This window comes from Protopterus annectens, chromosome 2.part0, assembly GCF_019279795.1.
Source record: "Protopterus annectens isolate FY-2018-M chromosome 2.part0, PAN1.0, whole genome shotgun sequence".
Classification (NCBI taxonomy): Eukaryota; Metazoa; Chordata; order Ceratodontiformes; family Protopteridae; genus Protopterus; species Protopterus annectens.
Window position 1 is genome coordinate 257731924 of NC_056728.1, and position 26771 is coordinate 257758694.

General features: G+C 42.7%; 1 protein-coding gene across 1 annotated transcript in view; it reads right to left on the minus strand.

Moving 5' to 3' along the window:
• The window catches only part of PTPN4 (protein tyrosine phosphatase non-receptor type 4), a 3248454-nt gene that overhangs the window by 1574263 nt on the left and 1647420 nt on the right, over positions 1-26771 (minus strand). The window contains exon 12 of the mRNA XM_044060734.1: positions 14427-14495. Coding sequence (XP_043916669.1) covers positions 14427-14495 — 69 coding nt within the window. The remainder of the gene's footprint in view (positions 1-14426; positions 14496-26771) is intronic.

Consider the following 26771-nt stretch of genomic DNA (forward strand, 5'->3'; position numbering starts at 1 on the left):
CACCGGCTTCTGAGGGTGTATTCAGGCCTTCTGATTTTCATATTAAACAGACAACTTCATTTCAGTCCAAAAATAACAAATTTCTCAGGCCTAAAGTTTGCACTATGCCTAGGAAACCGACAACCAAAGCGCATTCTCAGGCCCACATGCCACAAAAAACAATGCTTAGAATGGCTGAAGACCTCATTACCTTAATTAGAAGTCAGCCTTCCTCCTCAAAGAGACCAAGAACTGATTTTCCTTCTGATTCTTCTGATCAGTAATCTGATAACTCTGATCCTTCTGATTACCAGGACATACCCTTATCTACCTATGAGGATTCTGATGCAGAGGATTCCATTCCCTCTCCTTCCCTTCCAGATGATTTTTCTTTTGGTGAAACCCTGAATACTCTTAGAGAACATTTCCGCTGGGAGAGCCAGGATTACTCTCAGTCCAAAAAGAGACCGAGGGAATTTTTAAACTTGCCTCAGCACAGGCCTCTAGCTATCCCTCCTGTTTTAGAAATTGTAGATGATGTCTTCTTGGAATCCAGCTTTACCCCCGACACCATGCCTCCTGCTCCCAGGAAACCTGACAAGTATTATAGAGTACCTGACTTCTACAAATTCCTTTTTAAGAATCCTACTGTGGATCCACAGACCATTTCCCAGGGGCCTAAAGGCATTAAGGCTACAATTGCCAAAAATCCTACCCCTTCAGACAGGGATTGTAGGGCTTTAGACAGATGGGGTAAAAACGTATACAACTCTGCTACTCTTGCCATCAGGGCTTTAAATTGCCAGTTTCATATGTTAAAGTATCAGCAGCATATTATGGAGCTAATTAAACAGAAAATTATGTCGATTCCTGACTGTGCAGAACACAAAGATTTACAAGAGTTAATGCATTCTGCTAATCAAGTTGGTAAACATACTTTGCAATGTGGGTTTGATGCCTTAGAAGCATCTTGCAGGGCTGCTGTCACTGGATCTGTTCTTAGAAAGCATGCTTGGCTTAAGGAACAAAACTTGCCATATCATGTCAAAGCAAAATTGCTGGATGCACCATTAAACCAAGAGCATTTATTTGGCAATAAAGCAGTAGTAGCCCTCAAAAGGATGTAGGAGAAAGCTAAATCTATGCAAACTGTTAAAAGATGTCTTACAAGTACAGCCACCTAGATTCAGTAGCCATTGGCCTACAAAAAATGGTCTTTAACAGTCCCTTCCAGGCCTTCTCAGTCCAAGCCCAGGGGCAGCAGACCACCAAGACTTCAGTCTCAGGGTATGCACAGATCTAAGCAATGGAGTGCTCCCACATCCAAAACAGGGAGTAGTAAGCCACCTCCCTACGGTAAAATTGCACAATGACTTATCCTTACCTCTTCCAAGCCTTGCCCAAGTACTTGCACGTTTAGGAGGGAAACTTACCCTGCATGCCAAAAACTGGGAATACATTATCCAAGACAGATGGGTCTTAAACATAGTTTCCCAGGGATACTGATTCCACTTCCACTCACTCCCAACCCTAAGTAGATGGCTAGACCTCCCCCCAAACCAGTGGGCAGAGGCCCAAAAGCAAGTACTTTCTCTTCTCAGTATCAAGGCTATTCAACCTGTCCCAGGAAAACAATGGGGGCAAGGCTTTTATTCCAAACTGTTTCTGGTTCCCAGAAAAGAAAACTCTTGGAGGTCTATCCTGGATCTGTCTATTCTCAACACCTTTCTGGTGGTTCCAAAATTCAAAAATGCTAACTCTCCAACAGCTGCTTCCTATGCTAGCCAAGGGCTTCTGGCTAGCAACCCTAGACTTAAAAGAAGCCTATCTGCACATCCCCATAAGGGAATCTTGCAGGAAATACCTACACTACAGAGCAGGCTCTATGCACCATCAGTTCTCTGCACTTCCGTTTGGCTTATCTACTGCGTCCAGGGTATTCACAAAGTGCCTAGCTCCAGCCATTGTATATTGCAGGCAGAAAATAATTCAAATTTACCCATACTTAGATAATTGCCTGATTCAGGCGGACAGTCAGGACTTGCTACTACAGCACCTGGTATTTACAAAGAGACTTCTAACTTCACTGGGGTAAACCATAAATGAAAAGAAATCACAGTGGGTACCCAGCCAACAGATTGTATTCCTGGGAGCAAGCGTGAACACAACTTCCTAGATGGTATTCCTCACTCCAGAGAAACAAATTTGACAAACTACTTCAATCCACTGGCCATCAAAACCTGGCTATCTGCCAGAAAAATACTGCAAGCCCTAGGGTTCATGGCCTCTTGCATTCTATTAATTCCAAATGCAAGACTGCATATGAGGTGACTTCAATGGTATCTAAAAGTCTTTGGTGTCAACATTCTCAGGACCTGGAAACAATGATTCCTATCATTCCTTGCTTAAGGACAGAGTTCCTTTGGTGGGCAGAGGCGTGCAACCACAACAAGGGACTCTCTTTCACTCTACCCCCCTGCCGCCCAAACCCTAACAACAGAAACATCAGACTATGCATGGGGAGCTCACATGGCAGGGTAGTGCATTAAGGGCACAGGGAACCCAAAGCAAATGCACCTGCATATCAATCAAAAAGAAATGTTTGCTGTACAGAATGCTCTGACAGCCTTCAAAGGCCTTATTCTTCCAGGACAACTACTGGTAAAGACAGACAACACCACAGTTATGTGGTACATAAACAAGCAGGGGAACCCATTCCTACCCACTTTGCAGACTAGCCATGGCTCTGTGGAACACAGCCTTGAGCGGCCAAGTGCACCTGCAAGCTCAATTCCTGCCAGGCAAACTAAATTCACTGGCAGACAAGCAGAAATCTCATGGACCCACACAAGTGGAAACTGGAACCCAAAATATTCAAGCTTTTGAGGAACAGTCGGGGGGCACCAGAGGTGGACCTTTTTGCTTCCCCTCAGAACTATCAATTGAGCAAATATTGCACCAGAACTCCCCCCAGCCAAGCTTGGAAAGTGGATGCCCTGTCCTTCACCTGGGAAAACCTCTCAGTCTATGCCTTTCACCCTCTGTCCCCCCCCCCCTCGAAGGTTCTACTAAAGATCAAACAGGACAAGCCAAGAACTATCTTGACTGCACCAGACTGGCCACGCCAGCATTGTTACCAAATTTTGCGCAGCCTGACAGTGCTGCCACCTGCCTCAGACTTCTTCCCTGCTGTCCCAGCAGATGGGCCAGATTCTGCACCCTCAGCTACAGACCCTGAACCTAGCAGCCTGGCTCATCCACTGAATTCTTCACCAGCAACTCTCAGTAAGCAGGTGCTGGATGTCATTCTTGAGGCAAAGAGGCCCAGTACTAGAAAATACTATTCGGAAAAGTGGAAAAGATACTGCTCCTGGAGCCAGTCTCAGGGAAGGGACACAACTGTGCCCAACTTACCTCATATTCTAAATTACTTAACAGAAATGCTCCACAAGGCCCTATCCTTCTCTTCAATTAAGATTCATGCCTCTGCCATTTCAGCTTATTAGAATACTGAGCCACCCCTTTTCTCTCATCCTCTGCTCAAAAAGTTCCTGACAGGAGCCAAAAATTTAAGACCCCTCCCAGGAGAGCTCCCACTCCTGCCTGGGACCTTAACTGTGTATTGGAAAAGCTCACGCTTCCACCCTTTGAACCTGCTGCCACAGCAGAGTTAAAATTCCTCTCATGGAAAACAGCTTTGCTTCTTGCCATCACTTCAGCAAGAAGAGTGTCTGAATTGCAGGCCCTTATGGCTGTGTAACCCTTCATTATCTTCCTGCTGACAGGGTCTCCCTCAGGACTAACCCATCATTTATGCCCAAGGTGGTATCTAGTGTGGCCTTAAACCAATCCATTTATTTGCCAACTTTTTCCCCTAATCCTCGGAATAAAGGGGAAAGGATCCTGCACTCCATAGACATGCACAGGCAGATCAGATTCTATCTGGACAGGACTAAGCCTTTCAGAAAATCTGACCAACTGCTTAGTCAGCTTTGCTGCAGGGGCAGAGGGCAAGGCCATTTCAAAGCAAACCATTTCTAAATGGATAGCACACTGCATCCATTTCTGCTACAAGCACCATGGGAAACAGTACAGTTGTGTACACTTACCATAAATGTAAATATTCAAGTGTATTCACTGTTGCAGTCATTACATTTGGGTAATCTGCTGGCAGGTTGCCCTCAGTCGGCCTGAATTCCAAAGTCTTGGGTCAGGTGTCGGCTGCTGTCTCCTCTTCCATGACGTCAGGTCGTCAGGGGAATAAAACATGCAGCCGACACCATTTTCTTTAGTTTTTCTTGCCCCAGATGTCAGGTGCCCCCAAAAAGGTATATATAAAAAAATATATATATATGTATATATATATATATATATATATATATATATATACACATGCATCAGTATAAACTTTACCTTCATCTACAAGCAAATACACCACATAGGTTGTAGAAGATAGAGAAGAAAAGATAAACTTTAGAAAGACAGGGGGATGGCAGGAGGGTAACCTGGACTGCAACAGTGAAGACACTCGAACATCTATATTTACGGCAAGTGTACACAACTGTACTATGTTCTTCGTGTTTCACTGTTGCAGTCATTACATTTGGGTAGAATTCCAAAGCTATGGTGGGGAGGCTGGAGCTAAGCAGCATTAGGTGCGGCTATAAGGCCCTGCAGAACTGCAGTGGCAAAGCCTGCCCTGGACTTAGAGTAGAGAGGCAAATGATAATGCTTTGTAAAGGTGTGAACAGAACTCCAAGTAGCAGCCTCTAGAATGTCTTTGGTTGGTACTCCTCTGAGAAAGGCTGCTGAAGAAGCTGCAGCTCTGGTGGAATGAGACCTAATGCCCTTGGGCACAGGTTTACCATGGTGTAAGTAGCAGAAATTGAAACGGTCTGCTTTGAAATAGCCTTTCCTGCTGATCCTGCAGCATATGTCACTAGTAATTGCTCAGTTTTTCTTAGAGCTTCAGTCCTGCTCAAGTAGAAGCTTAGCTGTCTGTGCACGTCTAAGGAATGCAGAATTCTCTCCCCCTTGTTCTGCGGATTTGGATAAAAAGTTGGCAGATTAATTGTTTGGTTAAGAGCCACAGTGGAAACCACCTTAGGCATAAATGTAGGATTTGTCCTCAGAGACACCCTGTCTGGGTAAAATATGATAAAAGGCTCTACAGCCAAGAGGGCCTGTAGCTCTGAAACTCTTCTTGCTGAAGTAATTGCTAGTAGCAGAGCTGTTTTCCATGATAAGAACTTTATATCAGCGGTAGCAGCTGGTTCAAATGGAGGCAGGGTGAGCTTTTCAAACACATAATTGAGGTCCCACGCAGGTAATGGTGATCTTCTGGGAGGCCTTAGATTTTTGGCTCCTCTAAGATACTGCTATAGTAAAGGATGAGAAAAGATTGGTGGCTCTGTATTGTAATGAGCCGAAATGGCAGAGGCATGGATTTTAATTGATGAGAAAGATAGGCCTTTGTCAAGCATCTCAGTCAAGTATTGTAATATCTGAGGAATATTTGGTTCTGCTGTATCAGTTTCTTGTGCTCGATTCCAAGCACAGAATCTCTTCCATTTATCAGCATAAGATTTTCTAGTATTAGGCCTTCTGGCTTCCAAAATGACATCCATCACAGCTTTACTGAGAGGTGTTGTTTGTATAACTACATGATCAGCCATGCTGCCAGGTTTCAGTGTCTGGAGTTGATTGTGCAGGATCTGATTGTTTTGCTGGGACAGTAGTTGAGGTCTTTGAGGTAAGGTCCAAGCTGGGTATTGAGACAAGTTCCTTAGGATTGGGTACCAGTATTGGCGGGGCCAGTCCGGGGCAATTAGTATCATCTTTGGCTTCTCTTGTCTGACTTTTAGGAGGACCTTGGGAAGAAGAGGCAGAGGAGGAAAGGTGTAAAGTGATAGGTTTTTCCAACTGAAGGATAGGGCGTCCACTTTCCATGCTTGTCTGTGATTAGTCCTTGTGCAGAATCTTTTCAATTAATCATTTTGAGGAGAGGCAAATAGATCTAGGTCTGGGCTCCCCCATTTCTTTATCATCATGCTGAAGACTTGTGGATTTAATTTCCACTCGTGTGGTGTTGTCCATCTTTATCAGGAGTTGTCCTGGATGAAGTAAGTCCTTGAAGGCTGTTAGGGCATTTTGAACAGCTAGCATCTCTTTCTGGTTGATATGTAGATGCATTTGTTTTGGGGTTCATATGCCCTGAATGCATCGTCCTGCCATGTGGGCCCCGCAGGCATAATCTGATGCATCTGCTGTTAAGGTTTCGCTGGCAGGGGGTAGAGTGAAGGCCCGTCCCATGTTTTGGTGACATACCTTTGACCACAATAGAAACTCCTGTTGTAGGCAGGGAATGAGAGGAATCACTGTTTCCAGACTGTGAGAATATTGACTCCATAAACTTTTGAGGTACCATTGAAGTTTCCTCATATGCAGTCTTGTATATGGAATTAGTAGGATGCAGGATGCCATGAAGCCCGGAGCCTGCAGAATTTGTCTTGCAGAAGACTGGGTTTTTGTTGCCATCAGTTTGAAGTAAGTAATCAGTTGTCTTTGTTTGTCTGGCGTAAGGTAAACCATCTGGGCAGTTGTATTCAAGCTTGCACCAAGGAATGTTATCTTTTGAGAGGGTACCGGTTGTGATTTATTTTCGTTTATTGTGTACCCTAGGCATGTTAGAAGCCTTTTCACAAACGCCAGGTGTCGAAGAAGAGTGTCCTTGTTCTCTGCTTGAATGAGACAGTCGTCCAAGTATGGATATATTTCTATACTTCTTTGTCTGCAAAATGCAATTACTGGTGCCAGGCACTTTGTAAAGACCCTGGGCGCAGTAGATAAGCCAAAGGGCAGTGCAGAGAATTGGTAATGCATTAAGCCAGCCTTGAATCTGAGGTATCTTCTGCACGATTGTCTTATTGGGACATGCAGGTATGCCCCTTTTAGGTCTAATGTCACCAGCCAAGCATTCTTGACCAGCATGGGCAGAAGCTACTGCAAAGTCAGCATTCTGAATTTTGGAATGTCCTGGTATGTGTTCAAAATCGATAAATCCAGTACTGGCCGCCAGGCCTTGTCCTTTCTGGGTACCAAGAACAGTCGAGTAAAAACCTTGTCCTTTTTCCTGTTCTGGTACTGACTGAATGGCCCCCCATATCCATGAGGGACGTAACCTGTTTTTGTGCCTCTGCCCAATGATTTTTTGGCAGATATGGCCAACCGTTTGCCATTGGCAGTGTGTGGAAATGGAATCTGTATCCCTGTGATACTATGTTTAGTACCCACTTGTTCTGGGTTATTAACTGCCAATTTTGAGCAAAAAGTGCTAATTTCCCCCCTAAGGGTGCTGCCAAAAAATAAGTGCTTGGTGTTAGCAGAGGGAAGTCATTGGGACTGTTTTCTGTAGAGGTTTGCGCTTTATCTCCTCCAGATTTGGGGGTAGAAGCATCCCACTGCTTTGACCTGTAGGAATCTTGTGCCTGGTATCTGGAACCCTCAGGGTGTCTGGATTTGCCCCTTTGAGCTCTGTCTGACACAGGAAAGGACCATTTTTTTGTAGGCCAGTGTCTACTGAATCTTGCTGGCTGCACTTCTAAGAAGTCTTTTACAGTTTGCATAAACTTAGCTTTGTCTTCCATTTTCTATAAAACCTCTTCTGCCTTAATACCAAACAGAGTGTCATGTTGTAAAGGTGCATCTAGAAATTTAGCTTTAACATGATCAGGCAAATTTTGTTCCTTTAGCCAGGCATGCCTCCTAATCACAGATCCAGTAACTGCGGCCCTGCAGGAGGCCTCTAAGGAGTCAAAACCACATTGCAAAGTATGCTTTCCAACCTGTTCAGCTGCATAGAATAATTCCTGCAATTCTTTATTTTCTGCACATTCAGAAATCAACATCATTTTCTGTTTCAGCAATCCCATAACATGTTGTTGATACTTAAGCATATGAAATTGACAGTTTAAGGCCCTGACTGCCAAGGTTGCAGATTTATAAACCTTTTCTCCCCATCTGTCCAGTGCCCTTGAATCTCTGTCAGAGGGGATAGGATCTTTTGCTGTTGAGGCCTTAACTCCCTTTGGACCCTGTGAAATAGTTTTAGGATCAGCAGCAGGGTTTCTAAATAAAAATGTATGTGAGTCAGGGACCATGTAATATCTGTCCGGCTTACTGGGAGCTGCAGGTAAGGAGTCAGGTGTCAAGCTTGACTCCGAAAACACATCATCCACAATGTCTAAAACAGGGGGAACGGCTAAAGGCCTGTGCTGAGGGAGAAGAAGGAAATCCCTGAGCCTCTTTTTTGACTCTGAGAAATCTTGACTCTCTCAGTGGAAATGCTCCCTCAAAGTATGCAAGGTTTCTTCAAATGAATAATCCCTCAGGAGGTGATGCAGATGGTATAGACTACTCTGTATCAGAATCCTCATAGGGAGGTATAGATAATTCCTGATCAGAAGAGGAATCAGAAGAAATATAAACCCAATCTGAAGATTCATAATCAGTGTCTTGCCTAGACCTCTTATCTGGAGGTGGATGGGAATCCCTGATCAAGGTAATACGGTCTTCAGCCATTTTGATCATTTGTTTTATAGGAATAGAGGCCTGTGCACGTGGCTCATGCAACAGTTTTTTTAGTTTTAGAACTTGCTTTTGTCTTTGGTTTTGCAGCTGTCGTCAGTTTGATATACAAATGTTGAGGCCTGAAAACCTCCTCAGAAGCTGGTGCCTGCTCAGCGGCTCAGGACCCATCTGAGGGAGATACATCCGTGGGTCCAGTACTTTGAGTATCTCGCGACATGCCGGACTGCACATGGGTGTCGGTAGAGGCCTGCGACTCTAAAGTAGCGGTTTATCAGGAGCTGCGAAAGCGCCTCACTGAGAACCGGCAACTGGCTTAGGAGAAGCTTAGTCAGTTTTGGACCTCGACTGTCTCTCTCTGTCCTTTACTATGTACTCCGGTAGTCGGATTGCTATCCGACGACATTTCTTGGTAGTTAAATCTGTTTCCAAAATACTTTGAGGCACAAATATACAGAAGCTTAATAGTGTGTTGGTTAAATCTAGCAGAAAACTGACAGCCAGGCACGTTGTGATCAGGGCCTAGGCAAGGAATACAGTATAAATGGAAATCCTTATGAGGTATTTGCTCCCCACAAGTAATACAATTATTAACTTTTTCTGACATCGGTATGAAGCAAGAAAAAAGTTTCCCCAACGGGGTACTTAAGCTTTAGTGAAGACTTCGGTTCTGAAACTCATAATCGAATATTTCAGGAGTTGGCCGACCAGCACTTGCGAAATGCTTCTGCTTCGGGCACCGCACGGCAAGAAAGACTAAAGAAAATGGTGTTGGCTGCATGTTTTATACCATTGATGACCTGACGTCATGGAAGAGGAGACAGCAACCGACACAGGACCCAAGACTTTGGAATTCAGGCCGACTGAGAGCAACCTGCCAGCAGATTACCCAAATGTAATGACTGCAACAGTGAAATACGAAGAACATCTACTCCACAGGGGATCAGAACGCATTCCACTAGGGCTACATCAAACTCTACAGCATTCCTCTGGGGAGTCCCTACCAGGGACATCCTGGAAGCTGCAACCTGGAGCTCTGTACATACTTTCACCAAGCATTACCACTTACCTATCTTTTCTAAATCCAGAACTGGATTTGCCACAGCAGTCTTACAGGGCCTGATTGCCAGCCCTAATGCTTCTTAACTACCTCCACCCTTCCTTAGCTTTGGGAATCAACCCAAATGTGATGACTGCGACAGTGAAACACGAAGAACATAGTACAGTTGTGTACACTTACCATAAATGTAGACATTCGAGTGTATTCACTGTTGCAGTCCTGGTTATCCCCCCCCCCCCCAGCCCCCTGACTTCTCTTTACTTCTACCCATCTTTTTTGTTTGGCATATCTTGTGCATCATGTGTATTTGCTTTTTGCTGGGGGTGTTTCATACCATATAATCGCTTCCTATTTTGGGGGCACCTGATATCTGGGGCAAGAAAAACTGATGTAATGGCGTCGGCTGCATGTTTTATACCCCTGACGACCTTCGTCATGGAAGAAGCGAAGGCATCCAGTACAGAAATCCCAAGACTCCGGTATTCAGGACAACTGAGGGCTACCTGCAGGCAGATAACCCAAATGTGATGACTGCAACAGTGAATACACTCTAACATCTACATTTATGGTAAGTGTACACAACTGTACTGTCGGGGGGGGGGCAGGAAGCTGAGTGTCTGGGTTCAGGGAAGTCCAAAAAACGAAAAGTAACAGGACACTGCCAAGATAAAACCAATAAAATCACCGTTTATTGAATAAAAAGTTAGCGCTTTCGGGATAACCCTTCATCAGGCATGATTTTTAACACAATAAGACAACCATATTTAAAATACAAGCCATCCAATCATTTGCTTACAAAAACCCGCCTATTCTGTAGAGCAGGTTTGATAGGTAACACATCATTAAGGCCTGGTGGTCTATGTGCTCTTAAATCAACAATCCATTTGGATTCAGCTAAAGCTGTTCTATGTTTGATGTCACCCCCCCCTATCATTAACCCTGATGTTGACTATACATCTAAACTTAAAAACTATGTGTAGGATTTTTGCTTATGTGCCTATAGAGTGCATTACTCAAATCACAATTTCTAATATTGCTCAGATGTTGCAAAATCCTAACTTTTAACATATTGTTAGTCATACCTATGTAAAAACACGCACATTTTTCACAATTTGCCATATATACCAAATGTTGTGTCCTACATGTTGCCCTTCCCTTAAAATAAAAAGTTTTACTCATGTCAGGGTGTTTAAAATCTATATCGCCCTTAATATATATACATGCCTTACAATTACCACAGGGGTGTGTGCCTGCACTCATATTTGGTACCAACCCCCGATCCAAATGCACCTCTTTACATAATAATTCTTTTAAATTCTTATTTCTTCTATAGTTAAACATAGGACGATCACCTACTATGTCTTTTAGTCCAATGTCACTTGTTAGTATATTCCAATTATTCTGCACTATTTGGCATATGTCCTTAATATTACTACCATAAGTAAAAAATAGTTTGGGTTTTTCATTTTCATTTCTTTTGGAAACAGTGTTATCCTGTCTATCCCTATCTGTACCATTCATCCATGGTTTATACCTTGTTTTCCTATATTGTTTGTTGTTTCTCATGACATTATCGATTAAAGGTCTCCTATAACCTCTATCAGTAAGGTGCTGATCTAACCTAGACAATTCCTCATCACAGCATGCATCCTCAGAACATACTCTGGAAATCCTACCCACCTGACTTTTTATAATGTTAGGAAAAATATGCCTCGGATGCATGCTGTCAAAAGACAGCAATGTGTTTTGCCAACATTCTTTTCTGTAGAGTCTCGAAGTAAATCCCAAATGTGTCTGTTCCACACAGACATCTAGGAAATCTATCCGAGTGAAGGAGGTTTTGGCACTGAAACTCAAAAAAGTTGTTGTCGTATGAAGGAAGGCTAGAAAACTTTCAAAGGTGGGTAGATCCCCATCCCATAAAATAAAAACATCATCTACAAATCTGGCATATAGTACTATCTGTTTAAGCCAATCCTGGTTGTTCAAAATTTCTTTAGTCTCCCATTTAGATAGCACAAAATTAGCATAAGTGTTAGCACAGGGGGTGCCCATGGCTACCCCCCGTGCTTGTCTATATAGGGATCCTGGTCCCAGAAAGACATTGTTGAATAAAACCAAGGAAAGCAGGCTTTCCACAGTAAGTCGCATATGTTCTGTTGCTCCCAGATTGCTAATAACTTCACCCACTGCTGTGATCCCATAGTCATGATCAATAACAGTAAAAAGACCATTAACATCCAGTGTAGCCATTAATAATCTCTTTTCTTTCAATTTAACCATTGGCTAACTGCCCCAAAAAATGCCCTGTATCTTTCAGTATATTGTTGATTTTTTCTAAATAGGGTTTGAGGATGAACTCTAGCCAAATCGAGATGTTTTCTGTGACCCACCCTCTCCCTGAGACAATGGGCCTAAGTGGTGGGTCACTGAATGAATGAAGGGTTATCCCGAAAGTGCTAACTTTTTATTCAATAAACGGTGATTTTATTGGTTTTATCTTGGCAGTGTCCTGTTACTTTTCGTTTTTTGGACTTATCTGGTTTAGTACCTTGGGACTTCAGCATAACGTTTCATCTTTGCTTGCTTATGGGTTCTGGGAAGCTGCACTGAAAACATCAAGAAAGGCTGGCAGTGGGGGGGATAGCAGGAGAATCCATCTGGAGAAGTTCGTAGTACCTTTTTCTGAACCTCTGTTACCTCAGATGAATCCCATTTAAAGTGCTCCCTCATCTTAGCAATGGTCTCCCCAAAGGTGAGATCCTCTGCTGGGGAATCTGCTTCAGCAGATTCTTCCTTGGGAGAAGCATATCCAACAGGGGAGGGAAGTTGAGAAACATAACACAGATTCCTCTGAGGAAGAGTCAGAGGATTCCTCCTCTTCCACCTAACAGGAGTCTAAGGCTTGGGGCCTAGGACTCAACACAGGGGGGAGTCACTGGCGAAGGTACTGAAGAAGCAGGCCTTAAGGCCATGAAGGCATTGAACAGGCTTTGTGAGAAAGCCTGCCAATCTGGCTGACTTTTCGCTGGAGGAGACGTAATGCTTCCTCTCTCCTTTTTCAAAGTACCCTAGCAGGCATCTATGCCAGAGTAGGCCTGGAGTCTGGCAGCAGCACGGTAGGAGTGGGATTCGTCCGGTTATCCGGTGCAAGCCTAGGTTCCCCCTTGGTGTCCAAACCCAATGTCTGCAGGGCCTCCGAGGACATGCCTTCCACACACATTTCTGTGGCTTCCAAAGTGGTACCTGCTGTACTCGAATCAGTGGTTACTGATCGTCCCCTCCAGGCCAACATCGGCCACAGGAGGGACGTCGGGCGGTGGAGGCGCAGCTACGGTTTCAGGCCACAAGGGCATGGCCTTTTACTTGGGTGGCTCTACAAGCAGATCGAATGTCCCCTCCATGCCTAAAAGCTAAACGCTTGAGTCACTGATTCTCTCCGTATATGTGTGCAATCTGCTACGCAGGGTTTTCTGGATGAAGGCCTAGCAAATGGAGCACATCTTAGGGTCGTAAGATGGTCCCAGACAAAACAGGTAAAGCTTGTTGGCATCTTTGTGAGGAATCTAATGTCCGCACTTGCCCTTCCTGGATGACATGAATATATACCAGCATCCAATGACCCAAAACAAAAGATCCCCAAGGGAGTACTTACCTCAATAATTCTTGATCTGACGGCCAGTATGGCAGGAACAGCTAATGTCGAACTTGTGGCAGAGACGTTCTGAGGCCTGGTGCATGCATACGTCACTTTTATGGCCCATGGTAGTCTAGCCACATTCAACGTCTCACGCACCAAGCAGTGACTACAAACTTTTGAAGACTGGATGGACGCTCAGGTAGCACATGCACAATAATGTTCAGGAGGAGGAGAGAGGTTTAAGGGAAGGCAGAAACTGAACAATTTATGTAATGTTGGACTGGTGACATTTATTAAGAAAGAAAAGATATGTGATCCATAAGGTACATACAAATGGAAAAAATGTTAATAAGCTTTGTTTTCTTTTCTGTTAATGCACGTTTGCCTGTGATAATTTAATGAAGGTATTTAAAAGTAGATTCCCAACACAGCAGAGAATACCCACCAAATTAAGTTTTAAGGCAGAACGTCTAAAATGAAGCTTCTAAATATTCACAGGACCTTTACTAATTGTATTCAATACAGGCAGTGGCAGAAAGATGCAATTAATGTTTCTGTAGAATCCACAAAGATGAGGGATACAAACACAAAGAGTTGGACAAGGAGAAAATTACTCTGTCTTCTAATGATCCCTTCAAGTGGTCAATATGAAGTATGCAGAGGTCTGAAAGGTGGATCAGTGGAACACACAGATAATGTAACTCAGTACAGAAACAATGGAGACAAGTGCAGCTTAGACAATGCAGAAAAAATGTTGTCTATAATGTGACCGTATAAAAACAGTCATAGGTAAAAATGCAATATGTAATATCTCTACAACGCTGAAGAAATAGTTCTGGTGTCAATAAATATACCGAGAAGGTGCCTCAATAAGTGCTTTTATTCATATTCCTGCTGTACATATTAACACAGCTGCATATTATATGGGTGCTGCTGCTTCTGGTAGAGATCTAGGTTTTACTTGCTTTTCTTTTACAAAGCTGATATTTTCTTGGTTTTCACAAAGTCTGGCTTTAGCTAAACTACTTTACTATACTGAATATATGCATCCCTATCATTATAACCAGACAAGATCTTCACAAAAAAAGCTCCCACATTTGTTCATTAGTACTCACACAGAGATAAAAGTGAACTGATTTAAAAAAAAGAAGTAAACCTTACCTTGCAAACACTCTGTCTTTATTTGCCTTCTCTTTGCCATACTGCACAGATTGGACCTCTGTCCTCCCACTGGAATAGATCATGAGGAAGAAACATTACAATGGATTACTTTTAACAGCAAGAAAGTGTCATGCAAAAAGCCCAACCACAGCAAAAGTTTTAACCATTCTCTTCAATAAATTAATTCCTTAATTATAAGTTATGTACTTAGCATAACTTGCCATCTGTGTTGTCCTTTGTTCTTCCTCGCTACTGGTTCTAGGATCTGATTTGGTACCTTTCCTCTAGACTTCAGATGCAAGCCTCAAGCTCCTGCCTTTACCTATAATCCACTAGACATCTATAAGCCATCAGATTGAGTTTGGTGCAAATAAATATAAATATATATATATATATATATATGTGTGTGTGTGTGTATATATTGTTTGTTTGTGTCTTTCAGCTTTTCCCGGTTAGGGGTCGCCACAGCGGAACTCCGGTCCGCTAATGATTGGCAGTAGATTTTTACATGCTGGCTTGCCGGGCCTAACGCACAACCTTCAACAAAGGAATGCCCATTCACGCATGTCGCCACACAGAAGAAGTTCTAACTGAGAATCGAACGGGCAACGTCTAACTGTGAGGCGACAATGGTACAGCAGCACCACCACTGCAGTGTGTGTATATATATATATATATATATATATATATATATATATATATATATATATATATATATATATGGATCTAGGATATTTCACCGAAAGCACATTTCACAAAACTCAAATGACTGAACACATCACCGAAAGCACATTTCACTGAAACACATTTCACCAAAAGTTATATATGGCCTTGTCCCCACGGTAGTGCGACCATGGAGTCAGTATATATAGTAGGGGGGTGTGGGGGGCGTAACCCCCCACATATTTTAAGTATATATCATGTCTGGATAAGAGTAATATATTGCAATTGCATGTATGCATGTATATAGTTCAAAACATTTAAAATATGTGGGGGGCTATGCCCCCCACACTCCCACTACTATATATACTAACTCCAGAGTCGCACTACAGTGGGGACAAGGCTATATACAACTTTTGGTGAAACGTGTTTCGGTGAATTGAACTTTCAGTGAAAAGTGCACATTAATTTGACTTAGGGTGAAATGCCCTAAATATATATATATATATAAATATATATATATATATATATATATATATATATATATATATATATATATATATATATATATATATATATATATATGTACATACATATATGTACATACATATATATATATATATATATATATATATATATATATATATATAGAGTCTATATTAGATACTCAAACATTTAAATGTTCGAATCACTAAAGAACGAACTTTAGTGATTGAATGCTTAAATGTTTGAATATATATAAAAATTAAAAAAATACAAAATAAAAAAGGAAGAAAAACTAAAGGGTGCAAGCAGGGGGGTAAGCGCAAGCCCCCCTAAACCCCCTGCTACTTAAATATACCAACTCCAAGATCGCACTACAGTGTAGGAAATGGGAAATTGTCCAGTTCTGCACTGTAGTACAGTGAAGTACGATTTCGGAGTTGGTATATTTAAGTAGCGGGGGATGTGGGAGTCACAGCCTCACATGTGGGGGGTGCAGGGTGGCTTGCCCCCCTGCTTAAACCCTTTACTTTTTCTTTTTAAATGTTATTTTTATAGATATTTGAACATTTAAGCGTTCGATCACTAAAGTTCATTCTTTAGTAATTCGAACATTTAAATGTTCAAATATCTTATTTAGACCCTATATATATATATATATATATATATATATATATTTTTATATATGTATGTATGTATATGTAATTATATATATATATATATATATATATCTATATATATATATATATATATATATCTATATATATCTATATCTATATATATCTATATATATATATATCTATATATATCTATATCTATATATATCTATACAGATTCACTAGAGAATCTCGAGATACCGAAATCTCGGATTTCAGTATCTCGAGACGAAAACAGTGAATTCTGGAAATGTCGGCGGTTCAACAGCGCGCTGTTTGCAAAGGCGAAACTGCCACAGACAGGCTGCTACGGTTAGCTACAACCCTGACGTTCGCTGCAAGCAAGCGGGAAACAACAGCCCTGACGTCCGCTGCAACCATGGCTGACAAACCTGCCACTGCTCCTGGGATGATCGGCACAGTATACTCCACAATCAAGTCACAAAAAGGACAACCTGCACTACTGCTGGATGGGTTTGTGTTGAATCAGGAGAAAGTAAACAAGGAGAAAATGTACTGGTGCTGCAAATGGAAACATGCCCAGAAGTGTAAAGGTAGGGCTATCACGCAATGTGTGCCTGAGGGGGAAAAGTACAGTTTTGTACCTACCATAAATGTAGATGTTAGAGTGTATACACTGCTGCAGTCATTACACTTGGGTTATCCTGCCGTCAGGTGGTTCCCCAGTCAGCCTGAGTTCCAAAGTCTTGGTCTGGCGTCGGTTGCTGTCGCCTCCTCCCTGACGTCAGTGCGACAGGGGTATATATGATGCAGCCGACACCATTTTCCTTCAGTTTTTCTTGCCCCAGATGTCAGGTGCCCCCAAAAGGTAGGCAATTCAAATTGCTAATAAAACATACATAAGAAAAGCAAAGAACAACTTTCAGTTACCAGCAAATGCTCCCCATAGGTAGTAAAGAGAAGTAGACATAGGTACGTACCAGCAAGTAAGAGGGGAAGGTGGGAGGGTAACCTGGACTGCAGCAGTGTATACACTCGAACATCTACAATTATGGTAGGTACAAAACTGTGATAAAAGCAAAACCGCACCAAGCCAACGGAGCTCAGACCCTGCTACAACGATATTTATAACAGAATAAAACACAAAATCATACGCAGGGTCAAATGGCTGTTGTTCACCAAACTTTCCAAACTCTCCAAAGTGCAGACTGAAAGGGATCACCAAGAAAATCACATCCGAAATACACTTTACAACTGATATTGTAAAACGAAGCTATTTATTGTACAAATTATAATGTTAGCGCTTTCACCCGAAGGCTTCCTCAGACATTTAAATACTGGCAACAATTAACATTTAAATAGTCACTGAATCAATCCGATTGGTTAAGACTCATCAAATATAGTAAACATGTATTAAAAGTTAAAACCACTTTAAAAATTTTTTTAAAAATTTTACAAAAACATATTGCACTTACAATAATGTCCCTACACAAAATAAATTACTATGACCTGTGTGTGAAAGGACAGAAGTGCATAGATATATCAAACAGAAATCAAAACAAGTCCACTGATGGACTATCATCATATATTAATGTGGAGAAGCCATACTATTGCAGATACTATATCTATAGTCATGCATACAGTACCTACTAACAAAATACATACGTTAAAAATACACTAAAAAAATTATGCATAAATATATGTGTGATATGCAGACCTAATCATAAAATACTAGATTTCAATAAACCCTCTTTTGACTATTTCTTTGGTCTAAAACATCTCTTTTTCTTCAATACAGGTCTAATATGTACTCTATCATTAAGGCCAGGAAATTTATCTGCCCTGCACCTAATGATCCACCTCATCTCATTTTCCAGTGTAAGATTTATAAGGTCCCCCCCTCTGTCATTCATAAATACTTCCTGTATCACACAAAAAATAAAGGTATGTTGTGGACCTGATGACTTAATGTGTTTGGCCAGTGCATTAAAGTCAGTACCTAATCTTATATGGTAAAGATGTTCCCTGATCCTCTCTGAGAGCCCTATTGGTTTTCCCTATATAGGAAGAGGTACATGCTGTGCACCTAGCCAATACACCACATTCTTACTCATACAGTTTGTACCTGTCCTAAACTTATTGTATACACTCGAACATCTACATTTATGGTAGGTACAAAACTGTACTATGTTCATCGTGTTACACTGCTGCAGTCATTACACTTGGGTAGAATCACAAAGCTGAGGTAGGGTGGCTGGTTCTATAAGGCATTAGGTGTGGCTAAAAGGCCCTGCAGCACAGCAGTGGCGAAGCCAGCTCTGGATTTAGAGTAGAAAGGCAGATGGTAATGCTTGGTGAAGGTATGCACAGAACTCAATGTTGCTGCTTCCAAAATGTCCTTGGTAGGCACTCCTCTGAGGTAGGCAGTTGAAGTGGCTGTTGCCCTGGTGGAGTGAGATCTAATGTTGCTATGTATAGGTTTCCCATGGTGTGTGTAGCAGAAATGTATGCAATGTCCTATCCATATTGAAATAGTCTGTTTTGAAATGGCTTTTCCCTGTGCTCCTACAGCATATGCTACCAGTAATTGCTCAGATTTTCTGAAAGTTTTGGTTTTGTCCAAATAGAAACGTAACTGCCTGTGAATGTACAAAGAATGCAGTAGTCTTTCCCCTTTATTCTGTGGTTTTGGATAAAAAGTTGGCAAGTGAATAGTTTGGTTAGAGCCACACTTGAAACCACCTTTGGCATAAACGTAGGGTTAGTTCTTAAGGACACCCTGTCCTGGTGGAAAATGATAAATGGTTCCACTGCCATTAGTGCCTGTAACTCAAACTCTTCGTACTGATGTTATTGCCAGGGGTAGAGCAGTTTTCCAAGAGATATATTTTAAATCTGGTGTGTTTGCTGGCTCAAAAGGAGGTAAAGTTAATTTTTCCAACACGAAGTTGAGGTCCCAAGTTGGAGTAGGTGCTCTACGGGGTGGTCTTATGTTTTTAGCCCCCCTTGAGGTACTGTTTTAGCAAAGGATTAGAGAAAATTGGTGGATCCATGTTGTAATGAGCAGAGATGGCAGAGACGTGGATCATGATGGATGAAAAGGAGAGGCCTTTGTCCAGCATCACAGTTAAATATTGTAGTATCTGAGGAATATTTGGGACAAGAGGGTCAAGGCTGTGAGCCTGGTTCCAGGCACAGAATCTCTTTCATTTATCCGAATAGGCTTTCCTGATACTAGGCCTTCTGGTCTCCAGAATGACATCCACAAAAGCTTTGGAGAGAGGCATTGTTTCTTGACTAGGTAATCTTCCATGCAGCCAGGTTTAAAGTCTTTAGCTGGCTGTGAAGTATCTGATTGTTGTGCTGAGTCAGCAGATGTGGTATATGAGGCAAAATCCAGGGTGGTCCTTGTGCTAAGTTCTTCAAGATTGGGTACCAGTGCTGGCATGGTCAGTCTGGTGCAATCAGGATCATCTTTGGCTCTTCCTGTCTGGCTTTGATGAGTACCTTTGGAAGGAGAGGCAGTGCTGAGAAAGCATATACTTGTAGGTTTTTCCAGCTGAATGAGAGGGCATCCACTTTCCATGCTTGTGGATGGTAAGTCCTTGTGCAGAATTTCTGTAGCTGGCAGTTCATTGGCGATGCAAACAGATCTATGTCCGGGCTCCACCATTTTCTGTGTTATCATTCTGAATATTTGTGGATTCAACTCCCATTCGTGGGGATCCATGATGTTTCTGCTTAAGTAGTCTGCCAGTGTGTTTTTCTCTCCTGGCAGGAATTGTGCTTGCAGATGAATTTGATAGTTTAGAGCTGTGTTCCACAAGGTCATGGCTTGCCTGCAGAGGGGATAAGAGTGAGTGCCCCCTTGCTTGTTTATGTACCACAAAACTGTGGTGTTGTCTGTCTTTAATAGCAGTTGTCCTGGATATAGCAGGTCCTTGAAGGCTATTAGGGCATTCTGTACAGCTAGCATCTCTTTTTGATTGATGTGAAGATGCCTTTGTTCTGCGGGCCACCAGCCCTGAATACATTTTCCTGCTATGTGTGCTCCCCAGGAGTAATCCGATGCATCTGTTGTCAGTGTTTGCCTGGCTGTGGGTTGAGTAAAAGGCTGTCCCTTGTTGAGGTGATAAGGTTGAGCCCACCATCGAAACTCCTGTTGCAGGCAAGGAATTAGTGGTATAACTGTTTCCAAACTTTGACAGTGTTGAGACCAGACACTCTTTAGGTACCATTGTAGTTTCCTCATATGCAGCCTCGCATATGGAATTAGTAGTATGCAAGATGCCATGTAACCCAAAGCCTGCAGAATTTTTCTTGCAAGGAGTTGGGTTCTTGTTGCCATCAATTGAAAATATTGAGTCAGATGTCCTTGCTTGTCTGGCGTGAGATAAGCCATCTGGGCCGTTGTATTCAAGCTGGCACCCAGGAATATTATCTCTTGTGAGGGCACTAGTTTTGATTTCTTTTCGTTTACTGTGTACCCTAGGCAACTTAACTGTTTTACAAATGCCAGATGCTGTAGAAGAATGCCCTTGCTCTCTGCTTGAATCAGGCAGTCGCCCAGGTACGGATAAATTTGAATTCCTTTTTGTCTGCAAAATGCAATTACTGGTGCCAGGCACATTGTGAAGACTCTGGGCGCAGCAGATAAGCCAAAGGGCAGTGCAAAGAATTGATAGTGCATTGAACCAGCTATGAATCTGAGGTATCTTCTGCAGTTTTGTCTGATAGGGACATGCAGGTATGCCTCCTTGAGGTCCAATGTTATGAGCCAAGCTTTCTTGCCCAGCATGGGAAGAAGCTGCTGTAGTGTCAACATTTTGAATTTCGTAACATCCAGGTAAGTGTTTAGAGAAGAAAGATCCAGAATGGGCCTCCAGGCTTTGTCCTTTCTGGGAACCAGAAAGAGTCTTCAGTTAAATCCTTGTCCTTGCTCCTGTGGTGGTACCTTTTGAATAGCTCTCATGTCCATGAGTGCTGTAATTTGTTTTTGAGCCTCTGCCCACTGATTTGGTGGCAGGTTTGGCATTCCTTTTAACCTTGGCAGTGTGTGAAAGTGGAACCTGTAACCTTGAGATACAATGTTGAGAACCCATTTGTCTTTGGTGATCATATGCCAATTGTGATATAAAAGTGCCAGTTTTCCTCCCAAGGGGGCTGCCAAGAGAGAGCTGTTTGGCAGCTGTAGTGGGAGGTCATTGGGGCTGTTTTTTTATAAGGTTGTGGCTCGTCTTCCCCTTCTTTCTGGCCTGATGCACCCCATTGTCGAGGCCTGTAGGGACCATGTGGTTGACCTCTGCCTCTTGGACGTCTGTATCTGCCCCTTTGGGGTCTGTCTGAAGCTGGAAAGGACCAATTTTTTGTTGGCCAATTTCTGCTAAATCGAGGAGGCTGAACCTGTAAGAAATCCTTCACTGTTTGCATAGATTTTGCCTTATACTCCATTTTCTTTAATACCTCTTCTGCCTTAACTCCAAATAACACATCCTGCTGTAAAGGTGCATCCAATAGTTTTGCTTTAACATGATCTGGTAACGTATTGTTCTTTTAACCAAGCATGTCTTCTAATGATAGAACCTGTAACAGCTGCACTACAGGAGGCCTCTAAAGAATCAAAACCGCATTGCAAAGTGTGTTTTCCCACTTGTTCAGCTGCATGCAATAAATCCTGCATTTCCTTTAAATTAGGAGGATCTGAACCTGGAAGCATTTTTTGTTTCAACTGAGACATCAGAAACTGCTGATATTTTAACATGTGAAACTGGCAATTTAAGGCCCTCATTGCTAAAGTTGCAGACGTATATACTTTCTTCCCCCATCTGTCCAGTGTTCTGGAATCTCTGTCAGAGGGGACTGGATTCTTTGCTGATGAGGTCTTAACCCCTTTGGGTCCCTGAGAAATAGTTTCAGGGTCGGCAACAGGGCTTTTATAAAGAAATTTGTGTGAGTCAAGGACTCTGTAGTATCTGTCAGGCTTAACTGGGGCTAGAGGTAAAGAATCAGGATTTAAGCTGGATTCAGTATACACATCATCCACTATATCTAACACTGGCGGAATAGCAAGGTGTGTGTGTTGAGGTAATAAAAGGAAGTCTCTGAGCCTTTTCTTGGATTCTGAGTAATCCTGGCCTTCCCAATGGAAATGCTCCCTCATGGTATGCAGGGTTTCACCAAAGGAGTAGTCCTCAGGCGGAGAGGCTGATGGAATTGATTCCTCAGCATCAGAATCCTCATAAGGGGGTAAGGAGTATCCTAGGTCTGAGGATGACTCTGAAGAGATGGATACCTGGTCGGATGAGTCATAGTCTGCATCCAGTCTAGGCCTTTTATCAGGAGGGGGATGGGAACCCCTGATCAGAGGGATTAGGTCTTCGGCCATTTTGAGCATTTGTTTCTTAGGCATGGAGGCCTGTCCTGGAGAATGCTGAATTTGTTTCTTTGTTTTTAAAATATGTTTAGACTTAGCAGAAGATGCAATTCTTAACTGGGTAGGTCTGAAAACATCCTCTGAGGCTGCGGGTTGTTCAGCTACTCCTGATCCCTCTGAAAGGGTAGTTTCGGTAGTCTGAATAACTTGTGTCTCCGAAGGCCCAGCCATCTCCACGTGGGAGTCAGAGGCGGCATGTGGTTCTACAGAAACGGTAGTCAGGGGCTGCGAAGGTGCCTCGCTGAAAACCGGAGAACCGGCGACTGGCCTGGAAGAGGCTTTGTCGTCAGTTTTGGGCCTCAGATGCCTATCCTTGTCTTTGCGCTTTTTATGTATTCCGGTCGTCGGAAGTTCCGACGGCATGGTATAATTGAATTTTCTGCCAAAATAATGTCGGGCAAAATCAAACCGACATTTAATAGTGCGCTTATTAAACATAGCACAAAACCGACAACCGGTGATGTCGTGGTCTGGGTCTAGGCATGGGATACAATAAGAATGGAAATCCTTATGAGGTATTTGCTTCCCACAAGAAATACAGTTATTAACTTTTACTGACACTGGCCTGAGGCAAGAAAAAGTTTCCCCAACGGGGTACTTAGCTTTGAAGAAGACTTTGGATTAGAAATGAAAATCTCAGAAGGAACTGCTTTTGCTTTGGGCACCGCGCGGCAAGAAAGACTGAAGAAAATGGCATTGGCTGCATCTTATATACCCCTGTCGCACTGATGTCAGGGAGGAGGCGACAGCAACCGACGCCAGACCAAGACTTTGTAACTCAGGCCGACTGGGGAACCGCCTGACGGCAGGATAACCCAAGTGTAATGACTGCAGCAGTGTAACACAATGAACATCAGTAGGACATAACCATAGTGGGCACCCCTCCGAGATTGAATGGTATATCATATGTGTACAATGCTGAAGGTGAAATCTGAGTTATCCCGCGACATGCCATGCATAATTGTGAATGATGCCCTGGCATCCACATCAAGCAATATAGTGCCCAACCTACCAAATCGGAGGGCACTGCTGCAACAGGTGGGGAGGGTGAGAAGGAAGCAGGCTAAATGTACAGTTGCCGGTGTTAGTACATTTCAGGAGAGTAATGTAGCAGACTTCCCCACAAAGTCCAGTCCATTTGTTAGTAAGAGGATGTGTGATAGCACTACAGGCACAGTGGTAGTGGTGGTCACAACAGTACAGAACCTGATAGATCTTAGTACAGCCACTATATGGCTAATGGATGGCACATTCTTCCATAAAGGGGTCATATGTCACCAATTGTACAGTATACATGGCCTGGTTAAGTGTGGTGGCTTCAATAGATCTGTACCATTACTCTTCTGTTTAATGAGCAAGAAGTCGCTTAAGGCCTATAACTATATGTGGCACTGTGTGTTGGAATTGCTGGCAGAACATAGCTGTGACACACTCAGTTGAAGTACGTGTTAACGGACTTTGAGGTAGATGTCTTCAGGAGCATCAAAGGGAACCTACAAGGTGTGACGTCCAAAGGGTGTCTCTTCCACTTTGGCCAGAATAACTGGAGTAAAGTACAGCAGCTAGAGCTAGCACATAGGTATAATACCGACATGGCATTCCAGTTGGCTAAGTCACGTATTGGCTGGATTACTGGGACTGTGGATGTTTGGTTTACGGTGTTTACTGGAGTTCTGGACCATACTTCTTGTAAATAAAGGCATTTGTCATGGTTTCGACATTCTTATATCGGTGCTTATATTTCCGGTGTTTCCAGAAGTTTGCGTGGTAGTTTATGGTTGTTTGTCGGGTATTGGTGACTCGCCCTAAGTGTCGGTTATTTAGGGGATCGGGTATTACGGTCTTGCCCTTTTAAGTATCAGTTATTCCATACTCAGCAATTTCCATTTTCAGCATTGTGGTTTTACACCGTTTTTGTCTCGAGATACCGAAATTCGAGATTTAGGTATCTTGAGATTCGCTAGTGTTTCTATATCCTAGACCTTTTGCGTGGTAAATGAATGAAATGCAGTCTGTAATCCACTTAGCCAAAGTGACTTCAGACACTGCCTGTCCCAAACAATTAGAAGACAAGGACACAAAAAGCTGATTAGACTTTTTATGTTATTTTGTTCTGTGAGGATAAAAACTTAACTGTCGAACGACATCTAGAAGATGTAGCATGTATTCTCCTTTACTTGAGAAAATGGAAAAAATACTAGAAATTGAACAGATCAGTTGAGATTCAACTCAGTAGCTAGCTTGAACATGAAGAAGGGGTTGGTTTAAAGGGATTCTCTCTGTGGAAGATGATATAAGGGGGGGTTCGCTGATAACACCTTTAACTCAGAGATTTTCTTCGCAGAAGTAGCAGCCACAAGCACAATAGTTTTCTAGGAAAGATATTTCAAATCACAGGTGCTTGCTGCTTCAAAGAGTTTTGGGGTAAGACCCTGAAGAACTACCATGAGTTCCCACAGAGGAGAAGGTTCTTTAACTGGAGGTCTGAGAAGGAAAACTCCCTTCATGAAGACTATACATAACTTAGTAGAAAGCAAGGAAACATTTTGATTTCCTGGGTGAAAATTAGATATCACTGCTAGCTAGAGCTTAATCATCGAAAGGCTAGCCCCTTGACTGAAGAGGTGGCTAAGGACGTCCATATTACTTTGACAGCTTAGATTGTCGAATGTCTAAACATCGACACCTAAGCATCAAAACCTAAAAATCACGAACGGCTATTCTTTCCTCGGAAAAGAATTTGCTAGGCCTTCGCATAATAAAATGAACTTTTAAACCAAAACACAGTAGGGGGCTGTGCCCCTCCCCACACCCCCAACTAAATATACCATTATACTTCGACAGGGTGCTTAGAGAGGAGTTGTGGTATTGTATGAGGAAGTCAGGAGTGTCAGAGAAGTATGTAAGAGTGGTACAGGATATGTACGAGGGTAGACTGACAGTGGTGAGGTCTGCGATGTGAGTGACAAATATGTTTAAGGTGGAGGTGGGATTACATCAAGGATCAGCTCTAGGCCCTTTCTTATTTGCATGCAGTGATGGACAGGTTGACAGTCCCGGTGGACTATGATGTTTGCAGATGACATTGTGATCTGTAGTGAGAGTAGGGAACAGGTGGAGACCCTGGAGAGATGGAGATATGCTCTAGAGAGAAGAGGCATGAAGGTCAGCAGGACTAAGACAGAATATATGAGTGTGAATGAGAGGGAAGATAGACACATGGTGAGTATGCAAGAAGTAGAGGTGGCGAAGGTGGATGAGTTTAAATACTTGGGATCAATAGTTCAGAGTAAAGGTGAATGTGAAAGAAATGTGAAGAAGAGAGTACAGGCAAGATGGAGTGGGTGGAGAAGTGTGTCAGGAGTGAATTTTGACAGATGAGTACCAGTAAGACTGAAAGGGAACAAGAGGGTAGTGAGACCAGCTATGTTATATGGGTTGCAGACAGTGGCACTGACAAAAAGGCAGCAGTCAGAGCTGGATGTGGCAGAGTTAAAGATGTTAAGATTTGCACGGGGTGTGATAACGGTGGACAGGATTAGGAATAAGTATATTAGAGGGTCAGCCTAAGTTGGAATGTTTGGAGATAAAGCCAGAGAAGCACGATTACGTTGGTTTGGACATGTGCTGAGGAGGGATGCTGAGTATATTGGGGAAAAAGATGCTAAGGATGAAGCTACCAAGTAATAGGAAAAGAGGAAGGCCTAAGATAAGACTTATGGATGTGGTGAGAGAGGACATGCAGGTGGTTGGTGTGACAGAGCAAGATGCAGAGGACAGGAAGAAATGGAAACAGATGATCCGCTGTGGCGACCCCTAATGGGAACAGCCGAAAGAAGATGATGATGATGACTCCGAGATCGCTCTACATTGGGGAAAGGGCAAATTCCCGATAACAGGCAAGCGAATGTTTCCTGAGAAAAGATTTTGCGTATGTGGCTGTTCGCGATTTTAAAGTTTCAAAGCTTAGGTATCGATCATTAGGCATTCGACATCCTAAGCGATCGAACATCAAATAGGAACCCAGCTAAGGAATATTAAGATATCTGGAATCGAAGCTGAAAAAAGATCAATATTCTCTTTGCAAGCCCATAAACAAACCCTTCTCCAGTTACTTTTGTACAGCTTTTTAGTGGATGACTTCAAAGAAGC